Here is a 24,451-nt window from a genome sequence, read left to right as displayed (position 1 = left end):
ATATATATATATATTTAATAACTAGGGTTTTAAATTACTTTCTCTGAAAAAAGAAATTAAATTATGATTTGATAATTGTTTTTTATTTTTTAAAACGACTTTAAGCAAATTAATAAATTAATTTTCATTTTAATCATTATCCCGCTGGATTAACTTATTAAATATGATATATATATATATATATATATATATATTTAAATATATTTATTTTAAAAAAAATTAATAGATAAATTCTATTTTTCTATTAAAAATATAAAATATTAATAAAATACATATTGTTATTTTATATTTTAAGTAAATATTTATTTATTTATTAAGTAAATAAATACATATGTACATAAATAAAGAAAATAAAGAAATAAACAAAGTAGCTAAATGGCAAAAATTTTGTAGAATGGAGAATTTGCTAAAAGGCCCTTCTTTCACCCCTCAAGTACTCTTTCATCCTCCTCCGGAGCTCCTTTCTGCAAATATCAAGAAATTAAAAAAGATGTCAAATTTGCTATCAAGTCCCTCCCTACAAAATATTTATATTTCTATACCTCATAAGCTGTCTGTCCAAATTTGAGGCCGATAAGAGACCTCTATTCTCCTCTGCCCTTCTTAAAAGGTATGGCATTACCATATCCACTGCTCCAAATGGCATGTATTTGCTTACTTGAAACCCTGCGTTTCTTAACCCATAAGACAACGCTTCCGACATTCCATACAATTGAGCAAACTCGAGCTTCTCCTTCAACTTCTCGATCCCTATCTCGTATGCTTTCTTCGCCGCTAATCTTCCTGCAAAATGGTTATCAAACGAGACCCCCATATTATGAAAAACGTTCTAATGTGGGTATTATATCAGATACAGTTCTGGGTACCTGATTCGACATTGTGGGTATAAAATAGTTATCAAAGGAGATCTAGATTATGAACACGTTCTAACATGATTATTACACGAAACATGATTCTGGGTACCCATGTTATTAAACGAGACACGAGTCTGGGTACCCAGAGCTCGATTCTGGATACCCATGTTATTAAACGAGACACGATTCTTGATACCCATGTTATTAAACAGAAACACGATTCTGGGTACTCATTAAACGAGACATGATTTTGGGTACTCATTAAAACGAGCACCCATGTTATTAAATAGAAACACGATTCTGGGTACCCACGTTACTACATGAGACACGATTTTGGGTACTCATGTTATTCAACAAGACACGATTTTGGGTTCCCATATTATTAAACGAGACACGATTCTGGATACCCATGTTATGAAACAAGACATGATTTTAGGTATTTATGTTATTAAATGAGATACGATTTTGGGTACTCTCAATGAGACACGATTTTAGGTTCCCATGTTGTTAAACGAGACACAATTTTGGATACCCATGTTATGAAACGAGAAATGATTCTAAGTACCTACGTTATTAAATGAGATACGATTCTGGGTACCTGATTCGACGTTGTGGGTAGCGAGAATAGCTCCGCTCGAGCCTGCGGCGATGTTGTCAAGCAAGAACGACGCGCAACTATTATAGCATGCATGTGTGTCATGAATGCTATTGTGAATGGGAGATTCAAATCCAAGAGAAGAAGCGAGCTTGGATTCACTAGACATATAAGCACCTCTCACGAGTTTAATCCCAAGAGGAACTCTCATTTTGTTGGCCTCTTTGGTGACTAACAAAAGCCGATCCTTTGCGTCTTTTAGATAGGCTTGGAGGGTTCCATACACAATTGGGTTATGGTCTTTGTTGTGGATGATGGCGGCGGAGTATGTGAAGTAATCGATGGCGGGTTGAATTCTGGTGTGCTCGGCGTCGATGGCTAAAGGAACGTTGGCATCCACGCAACTTTGGCAGATTTTCATTAGCCTTTGATGGCTTATTTGGAGGCTTTTTTGTTCTTCGCTTGTTAAGGGATTGGGCTGTTGAAGAGTGTGGTAAAGAGGGCTTGATTCAGAGAAAATTGGGAATGTTTTGAGCTTCCATGGAAGATTCAAACATGGGTCCTTTTGTTGCCATCTTAACAAGTCACTCACTCTCTCTAGCAATCTCAATGGGCAAATTGCGCTCACTTTAGCCACCACAAAGCTTGCCTATCAATCGCACGAAACAAACCGAACGTTAATTTAGAGAATGATCATGTGTTTATAAGTAAGAAATACATCTCTATCGGTACGAGACCCTTTCGAAAAATTCCAAATCAAAGCCATGAAGCTTATACTCAAAATAGACAATATCATACTAGTGTGGAGAGTCATGGTGTTAGAGTCATGCCCTTAAGAACAAAGAAATTGCTAGCCTTGAAAGTGTAGGCAAAAGTGACTCGTGTCAATAAAAGGGGTACTTTGTTCCCGAGTTCTAGAGACAAGAATTGAGCCTCGATTAAGGAAAAGTTGTTCGAGGGCTACATAGACATCAGGGAGACAGCTCGGAGGATTGTTGGGAGATAGACCCACGTGGACTAATTTAGGAATGAACCTGGGTTTATAAGTGGTCTCACACATTTTGGCCCAAAACAAAGTCTATGAACATATACTCAAAGTGGACATTTTAAAGAGGCCCAAAACAGTGTCATGAACGGTATATTCAAAGTGGACAACATTTTGAAGAGACCCAAAACAATGTTATGAACCTATATGGACAACGTTGTGAAGAGGCCTAAAACAAGGTTAAGAACATTTATTCAAAGTAGACAATATTATATATTATATTGTAAGAAAAAAAAGTTCATAAGAAAGAACTTACAGAGCCAGGTGGGAGGGCTCTAGTGGCCTCAATGGTTCGGAGAAACCCATGAAGATTCCGATCACAGGACTCCTCATCGTTGGCGTATTCAATAGCGTAATCGAGCATGCTTCTCAGCCCGACATTATGCAACCGGCGAACGGTTTTCCCGACAGCCGTGTCGTCCTCGCCGGCGCAAAAATGTCGGTAAAAACTATGTCTAACGGTACCAAAAATTACATCACGAGCCAACTCAACATCCATCAATTTAGAGTTCATAACCCACAGTCCGACGTCTACGACAGGGCCGACAGCGGCGACATGGAGGCTGGCGGCGGCGTGTAGGACCTCCAACGTTGATAACGACCCAAACAAGGCCTTTGTGTCAGAAAAATCGACGGTGGGTGCCGCCGGAGAGACAGCGAGATTGAGCGGCGGCGGCGGCGTAGAAGCGGCGGAAGTGAAGGCAGCGGCGGAGGAGGATGCGGCGGTGTTCAACAACCGATTGAAAGCGTAAAAAAATACGTTCTTGGGGATCTTTGATTGGGTTGAAAGGATACTTCTGGCCATCAAAATTTTCAATTTTTTTTTTTTTTTTCTCTTCGTTTCTGATTCTATGAATTTTGCTGCTGACCTGTGCGTTAAATAGAAGAACAGTTTGACAGGTGGACAGATGGTTAGGATCAGCACTGCACGTAGGTACACACGCTAATATTCCATTATCTGACGTGGATAAATTAATTAGATACAGTTGTGGATTAGAGGGGTTGCTGACGTCATATTTACGGAAATTAAATAAAAACTTGGATAGAAACGAATCAAAACAATTCTCCTGGACTTCTGTTTTTCCCACGAAATTAGTTAAGGAATCCTTTTGGATTCCGTCGTCATGTCATTAACCGTGTTTTGTGGGTAATTAGTTTCTAATTGTCGGATTAAAATTAGTTAACTGTCTTAATTGTTTTAATTGTTTAAATCGTGTTTTTTCTTTCTTCATGTTTTTTTTAGTTAATTAGTTAAGATTCAAACGGTAGACCTGTTAATGAATTTGTCAACGGCTTAAACAAGTCAAATTGTTTCTACTTCTTCTCTCTTTTTTTCTTTTTTATTATATTATTTTATTTTTTAACTTCACATTTGATAATCAATTTTAGGGAGAAAATTCGAACATATGACGACTAAATCCATCCAGGGTCAATAAAATGGAATATAGATTTAAATTCTTTTGTTCGACTTTTTGGGTTCGTTGGACCGTCGGCGAGATTTGACTTTCCCAACCAAACATCGTTTGCGGAATTCAAGCTTGTTCGGCCACACGCATTGTTTGTGTATGGATGTTCAATTGTTGCAACACAACAATGTTGCATTCATTGTCATATTCGTTCCCAACAACATGACTAGTGCATGTTGATGTCGTCTCATGTCTTAGGACACATTGGTCATCTTGGCTTACTTAGATACCATGTGTTGATTATCTAATCAAGACATCCCAAACATCCATCCATTCGAGTTCACTCGAGCATCGGACTCTATCGTAAATTTTAATGAATAAAGCTATCCCGATTAGGTATTTTCTTTTTTTTTTTTTTTTTTTTTTTTTTTTTTTTTTTTATGAGCACATGCAAACTAGCCATATGGTTGAAACTTCGAATTCTAAACATAGTGAAAAAAAATAAAAAATTATCAAGTAATGGAATTTCTATTCGAGACGTAGCATGTCTGCGAGGGACAGGGATGTTCCCGATCGATTCAGCCTAAACCCGAAACGCTATGAATCAAGAAAGTTATGTACAAGGCAAATGATATCAATATTGTCAATCAACTCAAAGTTTGATAGCCCAATGGCCCTTGGGATCCATCCATTTTTGTGTCATTTCTTCCCATTAGAGCAGTCATCCATGGAAACAATCTTTCAAGTTCGGTGTTTATTGTATTAGATCTCAGTTTCTTGTTGTTGATCCCAAATTTCGATCTTTCGATAGCTTCCATAAAATCTTCCCTCGATAGCGTTTCGCCACCTGCGAAAAAGAAAAGAAAGAACGGATAATTCCTTACAAGGGTGATGGTGCGAGTCGAAAAATGGAGTTAAGTTAGTAAAACGACTGACCTCTACGAGCAGCGAGAAGTGCTGCTTCGTTCACGATGTTTGCAAGATCAGCACCCACGTAACCAGGTGTGAGTGATGCAACTAGACTGCAGATTAAGTTCGGGTTTTCCTCGAGCGGGACGTCTCGTAAGTGTACTGCCAAGATTTTTCTCCTTCCTTCTTCATCGGGCTGTCCTACGAGAACTTTTCTTGAGAATCTACCTGGCCTACAAAGGGCGGGATCCAATGCTTCGGGTCTGTTAGTCGCTGCTATAACGATCACTTTTGTGTCCGACTCAAATCCATCCATTTCGGTCAACAACTATGGTAATTAGAAAGGAGGAGAGTTGGATCATACAGACATTATACAGAAAAGAGTAGAGGTAAGTACGTTCTAATCGAGATTACCTGGTTTAATGTTTGGTCACGTTCGTCGTTGAAACTTCTACCTCGTTTCCCTCCAACCGCATCAAGTTCATCGATGAACACGATTGATGGTGCACATTTTCTTGCTACACTAAAAAGGTCTCGGATACGTGCTGCTCCTCTTCCCACAAACATTTCAACAAATTCACTGGCTGATACACTGAAAAACGGAACCCCTGCTTCTCCAGCCACCGCTCGTGCAAGGAGCGTTTTCCCCGTTCCAGGAGGACCTACTAACAGGACACCTTTTGGAAGCTTTGCTCCTAGTTTTTGGTAGCTAATAGCTCCTTGAAGACATGATACTACCTATGATCATTAATTTTGTCAACAGAGACAAAGAAACGATCTAAACATTTACCTCGATTTCTATTTTAGTTCCTAAACTTTCTATTATAACGAAACAACCTCTCATCATTGATTAATGTCGAAATCATCTTGCAGTCAGTAGGATTCATTACGAACTTCGATGGAAAACAAGTCAAAATTCAAGAACTGGAACAAGATCATATAACATCTAGTACCATCGAATTTTTAAATAGCTTACCTCCATGAGCTCGACTTTAGCACCATCAACGCCTTCCACGTCTTCGAATCCAACCATGGGACTGTTAGGTTGGCGCTTTCTCGCAGTTGTATTCGATGCAGAGAGTTGACGATAAAGAAGCCACATGAGAGGAATTAAAGGAATCCATAGAGATATGATCGTTATCAACGTAGTTCTCATCGACATCAGAACCGATTGAGGTGCTGAACTATAAGTAGTTCCCTTTTCTCTCATCAAACCAAGCAAAAACTTCTCATCATGGTCTACTTTCCTCGTCGAAAATTTCCACTCCGGAATCGCAACTTTGCTTCTCCTAGAAAATTTTGTCAATAAATTCGACTTTGGGGCTTGCACAGCTCTGGAATCATCATTCATTCCCTTATCACTTCCATTAGAACTATCTACTACTAATGGTTTACTATCTAAACCTTCGATCGACTCCGTAAAACTTCGATTAAAATAGATACGACGCGACCCCTCCTCGAGTAAAACTTTGGTGACAGTTCCATTCTGAAGGCTGGTAATGAAATCTGAATATGGAACATTCTTAGAAGGTGGGACTGCAGTTACTTTCAGAAACAAATAGCACAGCCCCAAAACAATACAAGCTGAAGCAGAAAGGCTCACCTTCCTAACATTCTTCCTAATAAATGTTCTTACATTGTTCATAGCTGATCGAACAGAAACTGTTCTTAATCTTTTGGATAACAATCTCAACCTCGGGCGTAATCTTAAACCAAATTTTCTTCTCAAATTGTTGTTCCTTTTACTACTACCCAGAGGAGGCATTTTATCATTCATCATATGCTCAAGTTTACTGTTACAAGAAAATCGCCATTGCCCATTGCTTATTACCCTAAATTGACAATTACAGAGCAACTGGCATCGAAGATCTAAGTATGTAGAAGGCAAAGCCATGGGAGGAAGAGTAACAGAGCTACAAGAGAAGTTTCTATACCTCCATAGATGCTTGTTGCTGTTGATATGAGCTCCGAAGCTTCCTGGAGGCAGAGAGTAGCCATTATTACAAACAATCGAGAGACCCGCCATGGAAATCCGACCTGGGTTATTGAGCTAACTAAAATGGGAGGCGAATTGAACAAGAGGGAAGAAAGATGAAAAGGGTATCTGAGAAATGTTGAAAGGGAGTGGAATTTGAAGGGTTTGGATGATTAAGATTGTCATGGCATGGAGGAAGTTGCAGAGATTTTAGGTTTTAGATTAAGAAGATGAACATGGGTTTGGCGTATGTGGCTCAGAAGGCGCAAACGATTTTGCAACGTTGCGGCAAAAATTGTAAAATGAATGAAGGGGAAAATCAACGTTTTCAATTTTAATTTTTAATTTTTTTTAAAAAAAAATTAAAATTTAATATTTCAACGAAAAAATAAATTTTAGATATTGAGAGAGTATTCCAGAAAAAAAAAATTAATTAATAAATAAAAATTTAATAAATAGATCGAAGGAAACGAGCTATAACAATTCTGAGATCCAACGTCGGTTAGAGAGAAAAATCGAGTATTCTTTGTACGTTTGTGAAAACCTCTCATAACAGACACGTTTTAAAACTGAGGCTGACGGCGATATGTAGCGGGCCAAAACGGACAATATATGGTACGATGGACAAAATGGATTGTGAGATTCCACGTTGAGAAACAAAGAAACATTTCTTATAAGGGTGTGGAAATACGTACCGTGAGGCTTGCTAACGACAATATGTAACGGGATAATCGGCCATGTTCATATACCAATAGTAAAAAAAAAAAAAATAACTAATTGAACCCTTATAGTTTAACCCATGTCATTGTTAATTTTGAGAAAAAAACTTTTTAAAGTTTTGAATAACTATGGTAAATTATCATCTACATTGATTTAAATATTAATTTTACAGTTTAATTGTATTATGAATAACAGTCATTATTGAAATAAAAGTCTCTTAAAGAAAGAGGTGAATTTTGAATATTTTTCAAAAATAAAACCGAGTCAATGGGCCCCAATATATAATCCTTTATGACGTGTCATTTCCAAACAAATCACAAACTGCCACGTGACATTACACTACGAGTTTTTTTTTTTTTTTTTACCATTTTTATTGAAAAATATGAACAGCTCGAAAAAGATGAACTACCATGCGGAAGAATATGTTAGACAAGGCAAGTAATGCAGCTTAATCAACCAAGGAATCAGTGTAAGAAACATGACAACAAAACATGGCTAAAGCTGTAACGACCCAAGTTCACTGCTAGCATATATTGTTTCCTTGGGCTTTTCCTCAAAGCTTTAAAATCGTCTATTAGGGGAAGGTTTCCACACCCTTATCAACGGTGGTTTGTTCTCCTCCCCAACTAAGCAATGTGGGACATCACAATCCACTCCCTTCGAGCCCAGTGTCCTCGCTGGCACTCTTTCCTTCTCCCAAATTCACTCCCCTTTGGGGCCAGCGTCCGGCATACCACCTCGTGTCAACCCCTTTCAGGAACAGCGAGAAGGCTGGCACATGGTCCAATAGTAATACTAACTGCAATAACTCAGGCCCACCGCTAGCAGATATTGTCTCTTTGGACTTTTCCTTTCAGATTTCCCCCTCAAGACTTTAAAGCACGTCTATTGGGGAAAGTTTCCACACCCTGTTCTCTTCCCCAACTAATACGGGACATCACAACCAATGCTGTCAAGGATGCTTTTATTACCAAATGAAGCTATTTGCATTTTGTTTTTGGTTAATTTTTTTTAATGTCATTACCAAATTATTACATACTTTTATTTGAAAAACAACCCTAAAGTTAGGCACTAAACAGCCTTAAAATTCTCTCTATCTCTAGATTAGGCTAATAAGAACTTGCTATATAACAACCCCAAACACGACTTTTTATAACAAGTCAAGAATTCATCCTTAGTGAATAAACAATATGGAGTCTCAAAAGATGAGCTTTCAAGCGGGAGAAGCCAAGGGCCAAGCCAAAGAAAAAACGAGCAACCTCATAGAGAAGGCAAGCGATACAGCTCAATCAACCAAAGAGACGGTGCAAGAAGCAGGCCAACAAATGATGGCCAAGGCTCAGGGAGCTGTCGAGGCTATCAAGGACACCACCGGCCTCAACAAATGAACCCTTTTCATTTCCTCTAATAATACACACAACTTTTTCCCTCTCGTGTTCTTTAGGGTCTCATCTCTTTGGCCTTCAACGAAGCTAACCAAGCTTGTTCTTTTGATGTATTAGTTCTCCCTCGTAATATTTAATTATATTAATGAGATTTTAATTTTTTGATTCTTTGATTTTTTTTTCTTTTAATTTATTGGATACTTTATATATTAATCCAAATTAAAAAATTATAAAAGAGAGACATTTAAATTTTAGTAAAATTTCATTTATTTATTGGTTTTTAGGGAAATATTATTTAAAATAACCAATATTAATTTTAATTTATATTGCAAAAAAATGCAAGTATAGTTTGTAATTATTATTAAAAAAAATACTTCTGTTAAATAATTTATTTACTAACATTATAAATTTTTTATTCACTATTCTACAGAAGGTTAAAACTGTAATTTAAACTTGGAAATTAGTATTTATTAAGATTTTTTTATTAAAGAATGTTATTACAAATTTAGTAGATTTATATATTATCAATTTATGTTGAATTTATAAATTTTTAATTATTGTATAATATATTTTAATTTAATTTAATGTTTTAATATTTATTTAATATTTTCTTTTCAAATTCTAACAAATTAGATACTATTTAATTATTTATATTAGTTTTCTCATAATTTATTTATAACCGTTTTTTTTTTCCATGAGAACAATCTTTATTAATAAAAATAAAATTTAAAACCCGTTTTCAAAATTGGTTTTTAAAATTTGCCTTCAAAACTTAAAATTTTAAAAATAAATTGACTAAACTTTAAAATTAACGAAAAATAAATAAAAATGGATAATAAATAAAGTCCCTTTATTTTATTTGAGTTAAAATATTCTTTGTCGACCAAAAACACACAGAATGACAGAAATATCCCCAATAACATAAACTATTACCATAATGCCATTCTGACTCATTCCCCAAAAAAAAAAACAGCGGTAAAAAAAAAAAAAAACTAATTTATCATTGCATCAACTGAACACTTCTTGCCTTCTCCTGGTCAAATGGGCCTCATATATGAACAACTCCAATGAAAATTAGACACGTGGAGCTATGATTCAATTATCGTATTACACGTGTCACAAACTAATTTAACCTAACCCACCGTATAAATCAACCAACATGTGATTTTCAAATTCTCATTTTTTTTTTCTTTGGGTGTTTTTGAATCTCTATCAATAAAGAATTGAAATGGCATATAACTCATGAGCTACCGTGCCGGAGAGGCAAAGGGTCAAACTCAGGTGCCAGAGAGGCAAAGGGTCGAACTCAAGTGCCGGAGAGGCAAAGGGTCAAACTCAGGTTTTTCACTGACGTCTTGGTTTGAATCACATTTTATTTCGTTTTTAGTTATTTGATAATACATCGAAGCAATTGTGATTATGGAATATGATTGACAAGGCAAGCGATGCAGCCCAAATAGCTAAAGAGTCGGTACTAGAGACGGGCCAACAAATGAAGGCTAAGGCACAAGGAGCTGCAGATGCTGTTAAGGATGCCGTGAACAAATGATATCATCTATCATTCATATTTTTTCATTAATTTTGTTTAATGCTCTTTTCTACAGCTTTTCTAATAATAAACGATTATTTGGTTAATTTAAAGGCTTTGTATAATAATTAAAATAATTGTTTTAAAAAGTGATTAGAAATAGAGAAAATTACAACAAAATAAATATAATATTTTAGAATTATATAACAATAATAAATTTTATAAAATTGATTATATATAATTTGATAGTCGCGTAAAAATTGATTATATAAATGATTTTAACAATATATTAAGATAAATAAGATAAATAATCACAAATGTGCCTTCTATAATTTTTTAAACTTTTAATTTGGAAATTAAAATAATTTAAAAGAATATTAATAGAATATATGTATAGAAAAGATTAATATAAAAGAATTAAAGGGTGCTTGATTTTTAAATAATATTTTTTTATATAATTTCAATATTGTGATTTTTAGTTAATATAAAAAATCAATTAAAAAAAATACCAAATGATATTTTATAATATCAATAATTTTATAAGGTAAAAGTATTTTAAAGAAATTAAAATTTAATTGACTAATTGAATGAGTAATGAGGTATATTAATATTTAAAATTTAACTAAATAATAAAAAAAAAATATCTAAAATAAAATTGTAAAAATGTAATTTTTAAAATTTAAGGACTAAGAAATTATCTTTCATAACTAATCAACAAATTAAAGATCAAATTAAAAATTATTATCTTTATAATTTATAATTAAAAAAAAGGTTTTGATTTTTTATTCCGATAAATTCGATTTTCGTGTCAACCATTATTTATTTATTTATTTATTTTTAAGACTTAAAACATATCTTCTCTAAAACCCTACTTCTACCAGTGTCTCTCTGCGTCTCACTTAGCTTCGCCCTTGCTTCCGATTCTGTGCCCTAAAGCCGCAATATGAGATATTCATGGCGACTGCTACGTTTGCGAGCTCATTTTCGCTCTCAGCTTCGGATTTCATCCAACGCCTCACATTTTCAGGTACATTCCGATCCCAATCTGCAATCACTTCGCTTTCTATCTTCACTACTTCCTAAGCATCCCGTTCACGGCACGGCGTCGCCGCCCATCTCCGATTCTCAATTCACGAGTATCGTGAAATCTAGGTACGGCATTCCTCGAACGTTCTCCTCCGAATCGGTGATTGAACAGAAGGAGTCTGATCACGCTGTTGTGTTTGATATTTTCTCTAAATCTCGGGATGTGGATGAAATTAGGAAAGATTTAGAGTCGAATGGTATTGTTATTAGTCATGATTTGGTGTTGGAGGTTTTGGGGAAGCTCGAATCGAACCCTGATAGTGCTATCAGGTTTTTCAATTGGGTTTCGGGGGATTATGGCGAGAAACTTAGCTCCAAGTCGTATAACTTGATGCTGGGAATCCTAGGTGTTAATGACCATGTTAAGGAGTTTTGGGATTTAAACTGCGATATGAAGAAAAAGGGCTATGGGATATCTAAAACTGTACGGGATAAGGTATTGGAGAAGTTCGAGAAGGATGGATTGGAGAGTGAAGCTGAGAAGTTGAGAGACGTGTTTGCATCGGGATCCACTGACAAGTCTCCGGAGAAGATTGGTTCAATTGTCTGCAAACTTGTCAGGAACAATGTGTGGGGAGATGATGTTGAGCAGCAACTGCGTGATATGAATGTTTCGTTTTCAAGTGATATGGTTAAGATGATATTGGAGAACCTTTGCACAGATCCGGCAAAAGCATTTATATTTTTCCGATGGATTGGTGAGAGTGGGATGTTTAAGCATGATGAGCAAACTTATAATGCCATGGCCAGGGTGTTAGGAAGGGAAGATTCTATAGATAGATTCTGGAAAGTAGTCGATGAAATGAGGAGCCATGGTTACGAAATGGAGGTAGAGACATTTGCCAAGGTGTTGGGACGATTTTGTAAAAGAAGAATGATTGAGGAAGCTGTAAATTTGTATGTGTTTGCAATGGCAGGAGGTAATAAGCCTTCGGTGGATTGTCTTACTTTTCTGTTAAAGAAAATAGCAGTTAGTAAGCACTTAGATCTAGATCTATTCTCAAGGACATTGAAGGTATTTACAGAGACAGGTAATGTGTTGACAGATTCAATGGTTTCTGCAGTTCTCAAGTCTCTGTCTACTGTTGGTAGGATTGGAGAGTACACTGAGGTTTTAAATGTAATGAAAGAGTATGGATATGAATTTAGTGGTAGTTTGAAGAGAAAGGTAGCATATCGACTCAGTAGGACTGGAAAAAGTGATGAAGCTAATGATTTCATGAACGGCTTAGAAGCTTCTGGATGTAATCCAGACAACAAGACTTGGGCATCTCTGATTGAAGGGCTTTGTGCTGCTGGAGATCTTGCTATGGCCTCTGATTGCATCCACAAAATGGTTGAAAAAGGAGACGTCTCTTCTGCTGGATATGCTTTGGATTTAATAGTAAATGCTTACTGTCAAAGGAGACGTGAAACTGATGCTAGCCATCTTCTCTCTGATCTTGTTGATGGAAAGCAGCTAAAGCCATGGCATTCTACATACAAAGCATTGATCAACAAGCTACTGCAACGAGGGGAATTCAAAGAAGCTTTGAAATTGTTGGGGATGATGAGAAATCATGAATTCCCACCATTTATTGAACCATTTATCTCTTACGTATCGAAGTCTGGAACTGCTGATGATGCCATTGGTTTCCTAAAGGCAATGACATCAAAGAGATTTCCTTCTACGTCAGTGTTTCTCCATTTGTTTGAAGCGTTTTTCCAAGCTGGAAGGCACGGAGATGCTCAAGACTTTCTTTCAAAATGCCCCAGTGACATTCGTAACCATGCTGATGTTTTGAATCTTTTTTATTCCATGAAGCCTGTAGAAGCTGCTGCGTCCCCAAATCTGGCTTCTTAGAATCGCATAATGTCTCCCTACGATGTAGTTTATGAGGTTTCATGTGTTATTTGATCAATTAAAAGGTTTTGTTTCAAATATTTCATCTGTTTCTCAAAATTTGTTGACCCATTGGAGCTTGATTCGATTAACTTCTTTGTGGTGAATAAAAGTCAAGGAAACAAGTTTCCTGTGATCAAGGAAGCTCCAGTTTTATACAACTTCCTGTCTTATTTATGTAATGTAGGGTCTCTCATTTGTAGCCTCCTTTAAAGTTGTGTTTTTATGTAGTTAATAAATCGTTATCAAATTACTAAATGTTCTAAATTGAGTATGAGTTACTTTGTAGGCAAAACCAGCTTTTTAGTATTCTTTTAAACCAATTAACTTTTAAAACTTATTTTAGTAACATTTTTTCAACATCTCTTCATGAGATGCAGAGAGGATTTGTTGCAAAATTATAGTGGGAAAAACGTCGATGAAGTGATTGATTCTTGACCCCTAGTACATGTTCCTATTTGAGTTTTATGTAGAAAATAGGAAACTTCCAGAAAAGCTGAAAGTTCAGGCCGTCATCTCCAAGATGTTGCTCTTAAAGCTTCTTGGGGGCCAAGAACATCAAAAATTCTATAGGTGGTACTGTATAAGAGGCTTATTGTATGGTAAAGCTTTAAGACTAAGCTTTGACTCTAGACTAAGCTGCACATTTCTGCAAGCATTCTGCCTTGTTTACTTTATTGTAACCATTTTTGTTCATGCAGAAACTTTCTCACTCCTGGTGTTAAAGGTTCTCATTGCTAAACGAGTGAAAAAGGTAGCGTGTGTTCTCACCCATAATGAACTTGGTTTGAGTTGTTCATTCTTAGTGTTTTATGGAAGACAACTGATTTGGTTACATTCAAACCATTTGTTAGCACTACATCTTGTCTTTCTTAATACCCCCACCTCGCCTACCTGACTCATAATGTGCTTAATCGTGTTGAGCTTATCAATTTTTCATAATGATGTTCTTTCCTTCTATTAGTTATGAAAATTTGGTGGATCTGTGTATTAATGTAACCAATGCCAATCATGTTTATGCTGCCTTGAGTTTTCTTTCTTTAATATATTTGAAAAGTGATACAAATGCCTATCTTTGGTCTAAAGCAAAGCAATGGATTCTAGCTTGTCATAGCAGCAAAGGTGGTAAAAGAAGATGTTGATTATACGCATTATAACGCATAGCATGAAACATCAAATGCCCCATCAATTTGTTTAGCTAACATAAAGCTACCTAGTCTTATTAGCAGTCACTTTTGACAAACAATCTAGCTTTCTTAAAAGCTATACATGTTGTTAGTCTCCAGAATGTGTTCGAAGTCTTAAAAGTTCAAAACTCTTGCAAATTTGATAATTGCTCAAATATTTGTCTTAGTTATATACTTTCATGCAGGTTTTCTTGTACCATGGGATTAAATATAAATGGTAGGTGGGAGATTTAGCCATCAATATTTGAAATGGTAATGGGTACCTTATCTACTAAGTTATGTTTGGATTGACTGTAATAGATATTTTATTTCACTAAGTTATGTTTGGATTGACTGTTATAGATATTTTATTTCACTAATGCGGTCATTTTCTACTTATCTATTGATGCGTTATGGGTTCGTTATTGGGTTTTCAAATTAAAAGTAGAAAGACAGTGCAAGATTAGTCATGTATCATTCTTTTCGTTTGATATCATAGTTCTGATTGCTGATACTTGGTTTTTTCTCCCCATGTTGAATCTAATAATAATTCTTTTGGCAAGCTAAGACAAACTTTGCCACACAGGTTGATTAGGACATGTCCATGAGCAAAACGATATGAGTGAGACTAAACGAGCCAAGAGGGTTTGTATCACTTTGCTGTGCGTTCATTACCAGGTTGGAAAATAGAAGAGGAGAGAAAAAAAAAAAAAAAAAAAAAAAGAAGAAGAAAGAAAGTGTCTTCATTTGTGTTGGAGCCTTTGGATTGTCATCTTCAATGGCTGTGATGTTGATCAGAATGTAGGCAGCAAACAAAAGACAACTTAGGTTCTTACAGACAGTGTGACAAACTTGTCATCATTTTTGTATGATTAGTAGCCATTGCTTCCCCCACTTGCTGCTTATCCATTTCTCACTACATTTATTGCAGAAACCAGCAATGGAGGTGGTGCTGTTGGGGGACCAAGTTTGCAATATCTTTAGCCATTTCATCAGGCCTTCAAGTTTTCATTGGGAGGATTATTATGCTGTCTCGACAAAAAGAAAAAAGGTTGGATTTCCCTACCATTATCTTAGTTTTGATCTCTGCTGATTACTTCTTTTTGCTTAATATTGGATTAGAAATTTGATTAATGAAGAAATTAAGATGGTGTATGATTTGATATTGTCCAAGCCAAAATTTTTACACTTTAGGGGACAGATTAGGAGGTTTAAAAGTTTTTTTTTTTTAATATATATATATACTTTTTTTTTAAATAATAAAATAAAAAGTCCTACAATTTGTCTCACCTTTGAACATTATTGATTACATTTTTTAATTACAATTATGTGGATCATTAATACAACTATAATTTGAGGAAGTAAACAGATCTGTTTTTGTAACAGAGTTTCCATTTTGAGCTATCATATATATGTATATATAATAAATGCCTATTTAGAAATTTTTTTGGACTAACCTGAAATTTAAGGTTTGTCGGATTGGCTACCCGAATAAACCAAATGGGATTTACTTGACAACCTAACTCTCTATTTTTGGGTTAGGTCAAGTTAAGTAGTCGAATTATTCATTTTTTTTATTATTATTTTAAAAACTCTTACTTATTCACAAGATAATATTCATAATTAACTTTGTGTGATCCTTTGAAATTCAAATTTATGCTTGAATATTTCAAAATTCTAGGAAATCCAAAGGTATGAAATCCAAAATAATTTCAAATAATTTCTAAAAAGAGCATCCCAAAACCATATCCAAAATTTGGTTTGAAAATTGTAATGTTTTTGGGAGGCAAATTATCCCAACAAAGGGTGTCTTGATTGATTAAACTTTTTTATTTTTATTTTATTTTTAAATAGAAAAGTGAATGGACCAAATTAACCCGTGAAAAATGCAATTAAAATTTGGTGAGTCTCTAATAGAGAAAATGGGACACCTTGTTCCCTTATATATCCCTTCTTTTATTATTATTTTTTTTTTATATTGGATGGAGTATTTTTGAAACAAAATATTAACGATTTTCATCTAAAATTAAGGGTAAGGATATTTGATTTTTTTTTAAAAGTATATGGGTATAATTGGAATTGTAAAAAATTTGTATATATATATATATATATATATATATATAGCTTTGGTGAAGAATAAGACAATAAAGGTGTAGGCGTTGTTACAATTTTTGGGAATTTAATCTCTTTGCTCACTTTTGTCATTCTTTTATTAAAGTTTTGTGTTCTTTTGTTATGCTTGGTCCATTCTACTTTTTATTTTATTTTATTTTATTTTTCATTTTTCACAATTTTTTAGAACCATCATGAGTTTAAGAAAATTTACTACTGTAAAAGTTTTATTTCACTGTGGTTACCTTCCCTCATCAAATTTTGGGAAAATTAATCATTTTTTATATACATTTCCTATATAATTTATATAGTAAATAAACTTTGTTTTTTATTATCATTTTTTTTAATTTAAATATTAGATCTTTAAAGTATCATCCACAAAATATAGCTCTCCCGAGATATGTTGGTGCAAAATTATTGAATGTTTTGTTCTCTTCCCGATGTGAGATCTCAAAATCTATTCTCTTAGAAACCCAATACCCTCGTTAACACACTAACCGATGTTTAGATCTTATTCTATTTGTAATACTAGTAGATATTCTCTGCTTTTGTCAATTACTTATAACGTCTCAAAATTTTAGATAATGCTAAATCTTGTCTATCTTTAACTGAAGAAGAAAAAAAGAAACTTGGGAAAGATTAGTGGGACAGAAAGATGTGAAAAGACAATGATGATGAGGATGATGATGAAGCGAGGTGGAGGTCGGAAGAAACCTGTAATTTGAGCTTCTTCTCTTTGCACGCGCAGGCCCTGCGACGGAGGATCTCATCACCAAACAAAATAAACTCATTATTTACAGACACAAAACAAATTCAAATAGAAAGAGAGAGAAAAAAAAATGTCAGCTTTTGCTTTTCCAAAAGCACTTTTCTTTTTGAACGGTTTTGGTGGAATGACTGTCTCCGACAATGCTTCTTTTCTGATACAAAGCCAGCCAGCATCTGTAAATCCCCACTTCCCTTCCCAACATTTCAAAACTGAGACAGAATTTTGAAATGAACGAATCCAGAATTTTAAAGACAGAAGAAAAAAAAGCAAAACCAGATTCACGAAAAGATGAATGGAATAGCCAACTCCATTATCATCACCTTCGAGCTCCATAGTCTCCTTGAGATTCTCACATTCTCTAACTTTCTGACTTTCAATGCCTTGATTTGTTCATTCTGGACTGTTGAATGATATGAAATTGGGTGAATGAATTTTCATATGGGTTTTACTGACTAATTTTTATTGGGTTATCCCCTTTTTTAATCTCTCAGAGTGGTTCATTCTTCATCAGCTTGGGAAAAATGAGCTTTTTACATGATATTGGGTGAATTTACATTTGGTTGCACTGACCCATGAATCAAAATCGTGTAATTTTAACTGGGTCGTCTCTAGGAAAGGAAAAGAATGTGGTTTTGGAGGATTTATCAAGAGCTTAGATTTCTTCTTCCAGCTTGCAGTTTTTGAAAAAAAAAAAAGGAGCTTTTGAATGGTTTTGATTCACCGTTTTCAATATGCTTTAGTTTGTACTTGTTTTACAAGATGAATATATTATGTTAAGGGAATTTTCGATTCACATGGCACCATTTTAAAAGCATAGGACAAGATTAAAGGTAAAATAATGCCCAATCTCTGTTCTCTTTTTGTTTATTTTAATCTTGAACTTACGTGGATTTGGTTTGTTTTGTTTGATGCTTTTTAAGGCTCTCCATATTATATTCTTCAAAATTTACTGTCTCAAACGACAAGCATGCTTTGTTAGTGCCTCTGCTCACTGCCACCAAAAGCACACTGCCCCTCCACCTCCATTTTTGGTTGATGGGGGATTTCTGGCATAAAAACCACAAAAATTGGTTGTGATTCGAAGATTTCCTTATTAAACAGCCAGACCCCTCTTTCCTTGTTGTTGTTGTTCTTCAACCAGCTTAGCCCAGCCTCCATTTGCAATAGTTCCAGCCTTCTGCTTGGCTTGTGTCTGGTTTTTGGTACATGAGCATTTACTGGGAATGAAGAGAACTGAGGCTACTGCATCTTGTCTTGTGGCTTCTTTATTGTTTTGGGCTTCTGCAATAAATGGCTTGCTATCTCCCAAAGGTGTTAACTATGAAGGTAATTAAGAGAAAAAGAGAACAAAATTCTTTTTCTTTCTGCAAGATGGGTGTGTCTGTTTAGGCCATTTTAAGATGGGAAATGCAGAATTTTCATGGGGGAAATGGTTTCATTTTTTCACTGTTTCATTTCAGTTCAAGCTCTGATGGGTATAAAAGCTTCACTTCAAGATCCACATGGCGTGCTTGAGAATTGGGATGGAGACTCTGTTGACCCATGTAGTTGGACTATGGTTACTTGCTCCCCTGACAGCCTTGTCATTGGCCTGTTAATCCTCTTCTCCACCTTCTTCTTTAAGAATTTGAACTCAAAATTTGTAGATGAAGAGTTGGGAAAATGGAGGCAATCCACCATTGAAGTTCTGATTCATTTTTTCTTTCTTTTGGTGGGTTTTGTACGTAATGCAGAGGGACTCCAAGTCAGAACCTGTCTGGGACTCTTTCTTCAAGCATTGGGAATTTGACTAACCTTCAAATTGTGTAAGTTAAAATGACAAGGCCTTTCTTTTCCTCTTTCTCCCCCTTGAAAATGGAGAAAAATAAGTAACCAAATTGGTTTGCATTTGCTCAATAGGCTGTTGCAGAACAACAATATTACAGGCCCAATCCCCCCAGAGCTTGAGAGGCTCGCAAAGCTCCAAACACTTGATCTATCAAGCAATTTCTTCACAGGGAAAATTCCTTCTTCTTTAGGCCATTTGAGAAGCCTACAGTACTTGTAAGCATCTTCCTATTCTACCTTTTGCTTGCTTTCCCTCAAATATTTTTGTTTAATTTGGTCTGTTCTTCAATGATTTTAGGAGGCTTAACAACAACAGTCTTTCTGGAGTAATTCCAATGTCTGTAGCTAACATGACACAGCTCGTGTTTCTGTAAGTTCATATCTTTTCAAATTCATCCATCTTGACGAAAGCTTGCTCTTGAATTTAGTTTCTTATTCTGAATTTGTTTGTAACGCAGTGATGTGTCTTATAACAATATCAGTGGCCCTCTCCCCAGATTTCCCAGCAAAACGTTCAAGTATATATCTCTCTCTTTCCTCTGTATGTGTCTGTGTTTTCTGTGTGAAATCTCACTCGCATAATATTTCTGATATTGCAGCATTGTTGGAAATCCTCTGATCTGTGCAACTGGGTCCGAGGTCGGTTGCCACGGTTCAACTCTAATGCCCATGTCCATGAACTTGAACAGTACACAAAGTAAGGTTCATGTAAATACATTGCCATTGATGAATTCTTCAGAGCCTTTCCAATTCAGTAGTTATTGTTTGTAAGAATTCTGTTCTCTTTGCTTCTTTAGCTGGTTTACCTGCTGTGAGATTGAAAAGTCATAAAATGGCCCTTACATTTGGCTTGAGCCTAGCTTGCCTATGTCTGATTGTTCTTATATTTGGACTGTTCATATGGTGGCGAAGACGAAGCAATCGCCCGACGTTTTTCGATGTAAAAGGTAAATTGTTTGGAGCATCGTACCAGTTTTTCTTCTCATGATTACTGTTAAATTCACGCTAATCCCAACATCTGAACTGAACGATAAGGCCAAACGTTAAGCTTCAGTATTGATTGTATTATCATTCTAATATATGTCCTATGCATCTTACTGCAATTGCAGACGGACAACATGAGGAAATTTCGCTTGGAAATCTGAGAAGGTTCCAATTTAGACAACTTCAGATAGCAACAAACAACTTCAGCGGCAAGAACATACTAGGAAAGGGAGGTTTTGGAAATGTTTACAAAGGAATTCTTTCAGATGGAACGGTTGTAGCTGTTAAAAGGCTCAAAGATGGCAATGCAAGTAGAGGTGATATCCAGTTTCAGACTGAAGTCGAGATGATCAGCCTAGCCGTGCACCGTCATCTCCTCCGACTGTACGGGTTTTGCAACACACCAACCGAAAGGATTCTTGTTTACCCGTATATGTCTAATGGAAGCGTTGCATCACGTCTCAAAGGTGGCCATTTTAAGAGCATCAATGAATATCCATCTATACATTTGATAACTGACCATATGCAGGCTATAAATATCCAATGTCCGACGCTGAAACACGAGAAAATTATCGGTTTCTTTCGCAGGAAAACCGGTATTAGACTGGGGAACAAGGAAGAGAATTGCTATAGGAGCTTCAAGGGGATTGTTATACCTCCATGAACAATGTGACCCAAAGATCATACATAGAGACGTTAAGGCTGCAAACATATTGCTCGATGACTACTGCGAGGCTGTCGTTGGAGATTTCGGGTTGGCAAAGCTTCTCGACCACCAAGATTCACATGTCACAACTGCTGTGAGAGGCACCGTGGGTCATATAGCTCCTGAGTATCTCTCCACTGGGCAGTCATCCGAGAAAACAGACGTTTTCGGATTCGGAATTCTACTCCTTGAACTGATCACAGGGCAGAAAGCCCTTGAGTTTGGCAAAGCAGCTAATCAGAAAGGAGGCATTCTTGAATGGGTATGCATCACCATATAAAAACAATACACATATCTCATCTTTGTTATCCTTTGATTATTCTTAAGAACTTTTATAGCTTCTCAAAGTTTTCATTCAAGAGGGAGGAGAACACAACAAAATATGCCATTGTTATTGTGTTCCTCTCGAGCTTTCGACATCGATAAACCAAAGGAAGTTACGAATACGTGTCGATTGAAATGGGAAGGCATGGTTTGAGCATTAGAAGATGAAAATGAATGACATTGAGTTTAAAATTACAGGTGAAGAAGATTCACCAGGAGAAGAAACTGGAAGTGCTAGTGGACAAGGATCTGAAAGCCAACTATGACAGAGTTGAGCTAGAGGAGATGGTTCAAGTGGCTCTGTTGTGTACACAATACCAACCAGGACACAGACCAAAGATGTCAGAAGTTGTCAGAATGCTTGAAGGAGAAGGGCTTGATGTCAGATGGGAAGCTTCTCAGAGAGTTGACTCAACAAAGTGCAAACCTCATGATTTCTCTTCATCTGACAGATACTCTGATCTCACAGATGACTCATCCTTGTTGGTCCAAGCCATGGAGCTCTCTGGTCCAAGGTGAAAATCCCTTCTTCTTTCTTTATCAGTTCTTGAAGAGTTTAGTATTATGAGAAAATTTTCATAGATTAAGCTTTTGAAAGTTTGTTGTATCATATTAGAGCGTTGAAGCTCCACAACGGTTTTGTTATTCTCTCGTTCTCTAATTGTACAGATCCGTTTGATAACGATTTTGTTTGAGTTTTCTGTTTCGAAAAATTAAGCTATGCTCTCTTTGTTTAGTTTTTCTCACTTTCGAGCGTTTTTGAAAGCTTAGCCAAATTTCAAAGACAGTTTTTTCGAACTCTCATTTGAAAAAAATTTGGCTACGGTTTCAAAAACGACTACTAAACGAGCATAATTTTCAAAAACAGAAAACAAAAAAACAAGAACGTTATCAAACGGATTGTCGGTTTATGGGTGTTTCGGATAGAATTCTTAGTTATGATAAAGAGTTGAAACATTTTTATTATGATAAAGTGTTGGTACAATTCATACTACTGATGTGCAAAAGCTGATATATTTTGGTCAGCTCATCCCTCCAGGTGAAGGAACTGGGCTTTGGGCTTTTGGCCCAAATTCATTTAAGCCCAATGCTGATCTGTTCCTCACAAAAGCCCATCAACTACAAAGCAATTTTGGCCCCAAAGTTGTTGCATTTATTGGAAGTTGCCACCATAGTCAATAAAACAAACAGCCATTATATATATATATATATATATTTTTTTTTTTTTAAAGACGTAGGGAGAAATGGGTTGGTGTGGAAGCCATGTTTGAATTATGGTCTTTTAAATTTTAATAAATTTTCAATTTTTTTTTTTTTAAATTGTACCAATTCTATGTTTTTCAATAATTATCTAATATATTTTATTATTTATATAAATCTGACATAGCGAGTAAATGAAAAACTTAAAAGAATTGAAAGTCATTATCTACATCAATGTGGTAGTTCATATTTTAAAGAGAGAATTAGTCGTAGGAAAATGTCAGGGCTACGCCTTACCCGATAGTTATAAGCCGTTGTTGTTGCCTTTTTTTCTCGCATCATATATAACACAAATTTCGATCTTTCATATCTTGATTTCAAAACTCTCTTTCGAAATCTCATTACCCCGTTTCCTAAAACTTTATTCTTGAACTAGGGTCAGAGGCTCAAGCATATGTTTGCTCCCGTTTTCTAAAACTTTCTTCTTGAACTGGGGCTAGAGTCTCAAGCATACGTTGTTTGGCCGTAAGCGGCATAAGCCCCCGTTTTCTAAAACTTTCTTCTTTGATTGGGGCCAGAGGCTCGAGCATATGTTGCTTGGTCGTAGACGACGCAAGACTGAATTGGCTTAACTCACTTCTTGCTGGGAAGTGGGTGTCGCACAATCGCAAGTCTGCTGCCGTGCGAAGGTGACAAGGTATCGAATTAAAATATTTTAAAATAATAAAAATTTAAAAACTAAAAAAATAAAATTTCAAATATTCTTAGTTAGAAAAAAAATGAAAACCCACTAAATAAATAATTGAAAATTATAGTAGATTAATTAAAATAGTTATTTTTTACTTTTAATAAAAATTAAATGGAATTTCTTTTCCCCTATAAAATACATGAATCATCGAAACTCCGTTCTCATTCCCCCACTCCCAAGAAAAAAAAAAAAACAGAGAAAGGGAGAGGAATGAGGTCATTAGCCGCCGCTGCCGCCCCCGCCGCCATGGAAACCGGCCATCACCACCTCTGGAACACTCCGATACCATATCTCTTCGGCGGAATAGGCCTAACTCTACTTCTCATCCTCACCGCATTGATTTTACTCACTTGTTCCTGCCGGAAACGCTCTTCATCTTCACCTTCTTCATCGTTTTCCGAAGAAGAAGACCAGAAGACGAAGATCGATACTCCTGCAAAAACGGCCGCCGATCTGCAACCTCAAATCGTCGTCATAATGGCCGGAAATAACACGCCGTCGTTCCTCGCCACCGCTACGCCTTCCGATTCTTCTACTTTTTCTCGATCGAACCAGCAGTTCTGAAATCGATCTCTGGATTTTCTTCAATCTCCTTCTTCTTCTTCTTCTTCTAATTTTGTTAGCAGCGGGAACGTGTAAATCGATGAAAACGAGTTATGGACTGTTACAAATTAAATTAAATTAAATACAGGTTAGCAAAATCCAGGTGGCATTGACAGAATTTTTCCATACAAATTGAAACAAGTTAGAAAAGGAATCAAATTTTATATTCTTTTTTCTATATTCTCTTTCAAATTTAACTTCATAATTTTTTTTTAACAATACCTTAGATTAAATTAAAAAATACTCTTCTTCCATTTTCTACCACTTGTCACTATCGCACTCTTGATGGCAGCAGACTTGCTATTGTGCGACACTCACTTTCCAACGACAATTGAGCTAAGTCAATTCGTTCTTATGTCACCTACGGCCAAGCGACGTATACTCGAGCTTCTTACCTCAGTTTAAGAAGAAGGTTTTAGAAAACGATAGCAAAGACAGATTTTCGAAGAAGAGATTTTAAAAGAGACGTTATATATGCAAGCAAGAAAGGAACAACAATCGCAAGAAAGGAACAACAATCGCTCACAGTATATAACTTTTGGTAAGGATAGTATTTAAAATATCAAATTTTTAAAAAATTAGTTAATATCCTTAAATACTTTTCAAATCTTCAAAATATTCCTTAAT

The 24,451-nt window shown here is 35.7% G+C and overlaps 4 protein-coding genes and 1 pseudogene across 6 annotated transcripts; 3 read left to right on the top strand and 2 right to left on the bottom strand.

The window, feature by feature from the left end:
- Positions 1-382: 382 nt before the first annotated feature.
- Positions 383-3,324, bottom strand: LOC111809051 (proline dehydrogenase 2, mitochondrial). The gene is made up of 4 exons (XM_023695378.2): positions 2,751-3,324; positions 1,453-2,098; positions 543-783; positions 383-464 (listed from the first exon to the last, which is right to left on the bottom strand). Exons 1-4 carry the CDS (start codon positions 3,297-3,299, stop codon positions 407-409), a joined length of 1,494 nt encoding a protein of 497 aa, XP_023551146.2. The 5' UTR covers positions 3,300-3,324; the 3' UTR covers positions 383-406.
- A 1,085-nt stretch (positions 3,325-4,409) lies between these two features.
- Positions 4,410-7,083, bottom strand: LOC111809196 (cell division protein ftsH). Its single transcript, XM_023695581.2, has 4 exons — positions 5,786-7,083; positions 5,224-5,547; positions 4,837-5,137; positions 4,410-4,747 (listed from the first exon to the last, which is right to left on the bottom strand). Exons 1-4 carry the CDS (start codon positions 6,833-6,835, stop codon positions 4,548-4,550), a joined length of 1,875 nt encoding a protein of 624 aa, XP_023551349.2. The 5' UTR covers positions 6,836-7,083; the 3' UTR covers positions 4,410-4,547.
- Positions 7,084-8,694: 1,611 nt separating this feature from the next.
- LOC111809389 (stress-induced protein KIN2-like) lies at positions 8,695-10,504 on the top strand (annotated as a pseudogene).
- Positions 10,505-11,269: 765 nt separating this feature from the next.
- Positions 11,270-13,546, top strand: LOC111808465 (pentatricopeptide repeat-containing protein At3g02490, mitochondrial). Its single transcript, XM_023694456.2, has one exon. The coding sequence runs from the start codon at positions 11,361-11,363 to the stop codon at positions 13,344-13,346; it is 1,986 nt and encodes a 661-aa protein (XP_023550224.2). The 5' UTR covers positions 11,270-11,360; the 3' UTR covers positions 13,347-13,546.
- A 1,412-nt stretch (positions 13,547-14,958) lies between these two features.
- Positions 14,959-22,267, top strand: LOC111808464 (protein CLAVATA3 INSENSITIVE RECEPTOR KINASE 5). 3 transcript variants are annotated; one of them, XM_087117113.1, is made up of 13 exons: positions 14,959-15,379; positions 15,483-15,602; positions 18,574-18,758; positions 18,893-19,025; positions 19,166-19,237; positions 19,332-19,475; positions 19,558-19,629; positions 19,718-19,777; positions 19,859-19,956; positions 20,057-20,206; positions 20,369-20,710; positions 20,832-21,211; positions 21,472-22,267. In XM_087117113.1, the coding sequence occupies exons 2-13, from the start codon at positions 15,577-15,579 to the stop codon at positions 21,790-21,792; spliced, it is 1,983 nt and encodes a 660-aa protein (XP_086973239.1). In that variant the 5' UTR covers positions 14,959-15,379; positions 15,483-15,576; the 3' UTR covers positions 21,793-22,267. The 3 variants fall into 3 exon arrangements, with proteins under 3 accessions (XP_086973239.1, XP_086973238.1, XP_086973240.1); XM_087117112.1 differs by lacking the exon at positions 14,959-15,379 and having other exon boundaries at positions 19,859-20,026; positions 20,172-20,206; XM_087117114.1 differs by lacking the exons at positions 14,959-15,379; positions 15,483-15,602 and adding an exon at positions 17,288-18,262 and having other exon boundaries at positions 18,353-18,758.
- Positions 22,268-24,451: the final 2,184 nt, after the last annotated feature.

This window comes from Cucurbita pepo, chromosome 13, assembly GCF_057944985.1.
Source record: "Cucurbita pepo subsp. pepo isolate OVF chromosome 13, ASM5794498v1, whole genome shotgun sequence".
NCBI classification, from domain to species: domain Eukaryota; kingdom Viridiplantae; phylum Streptophyta; class Magnoliopsida; order Cucurbitales; family Cucurbitaceae; genus Cucurbita; species Cucurbita pepo.
The sequence above is the reverse complement of the archived record's forward strand: the minus strand, read 5'-3'. Positions and strand labels throughout refer to the sequence as shown.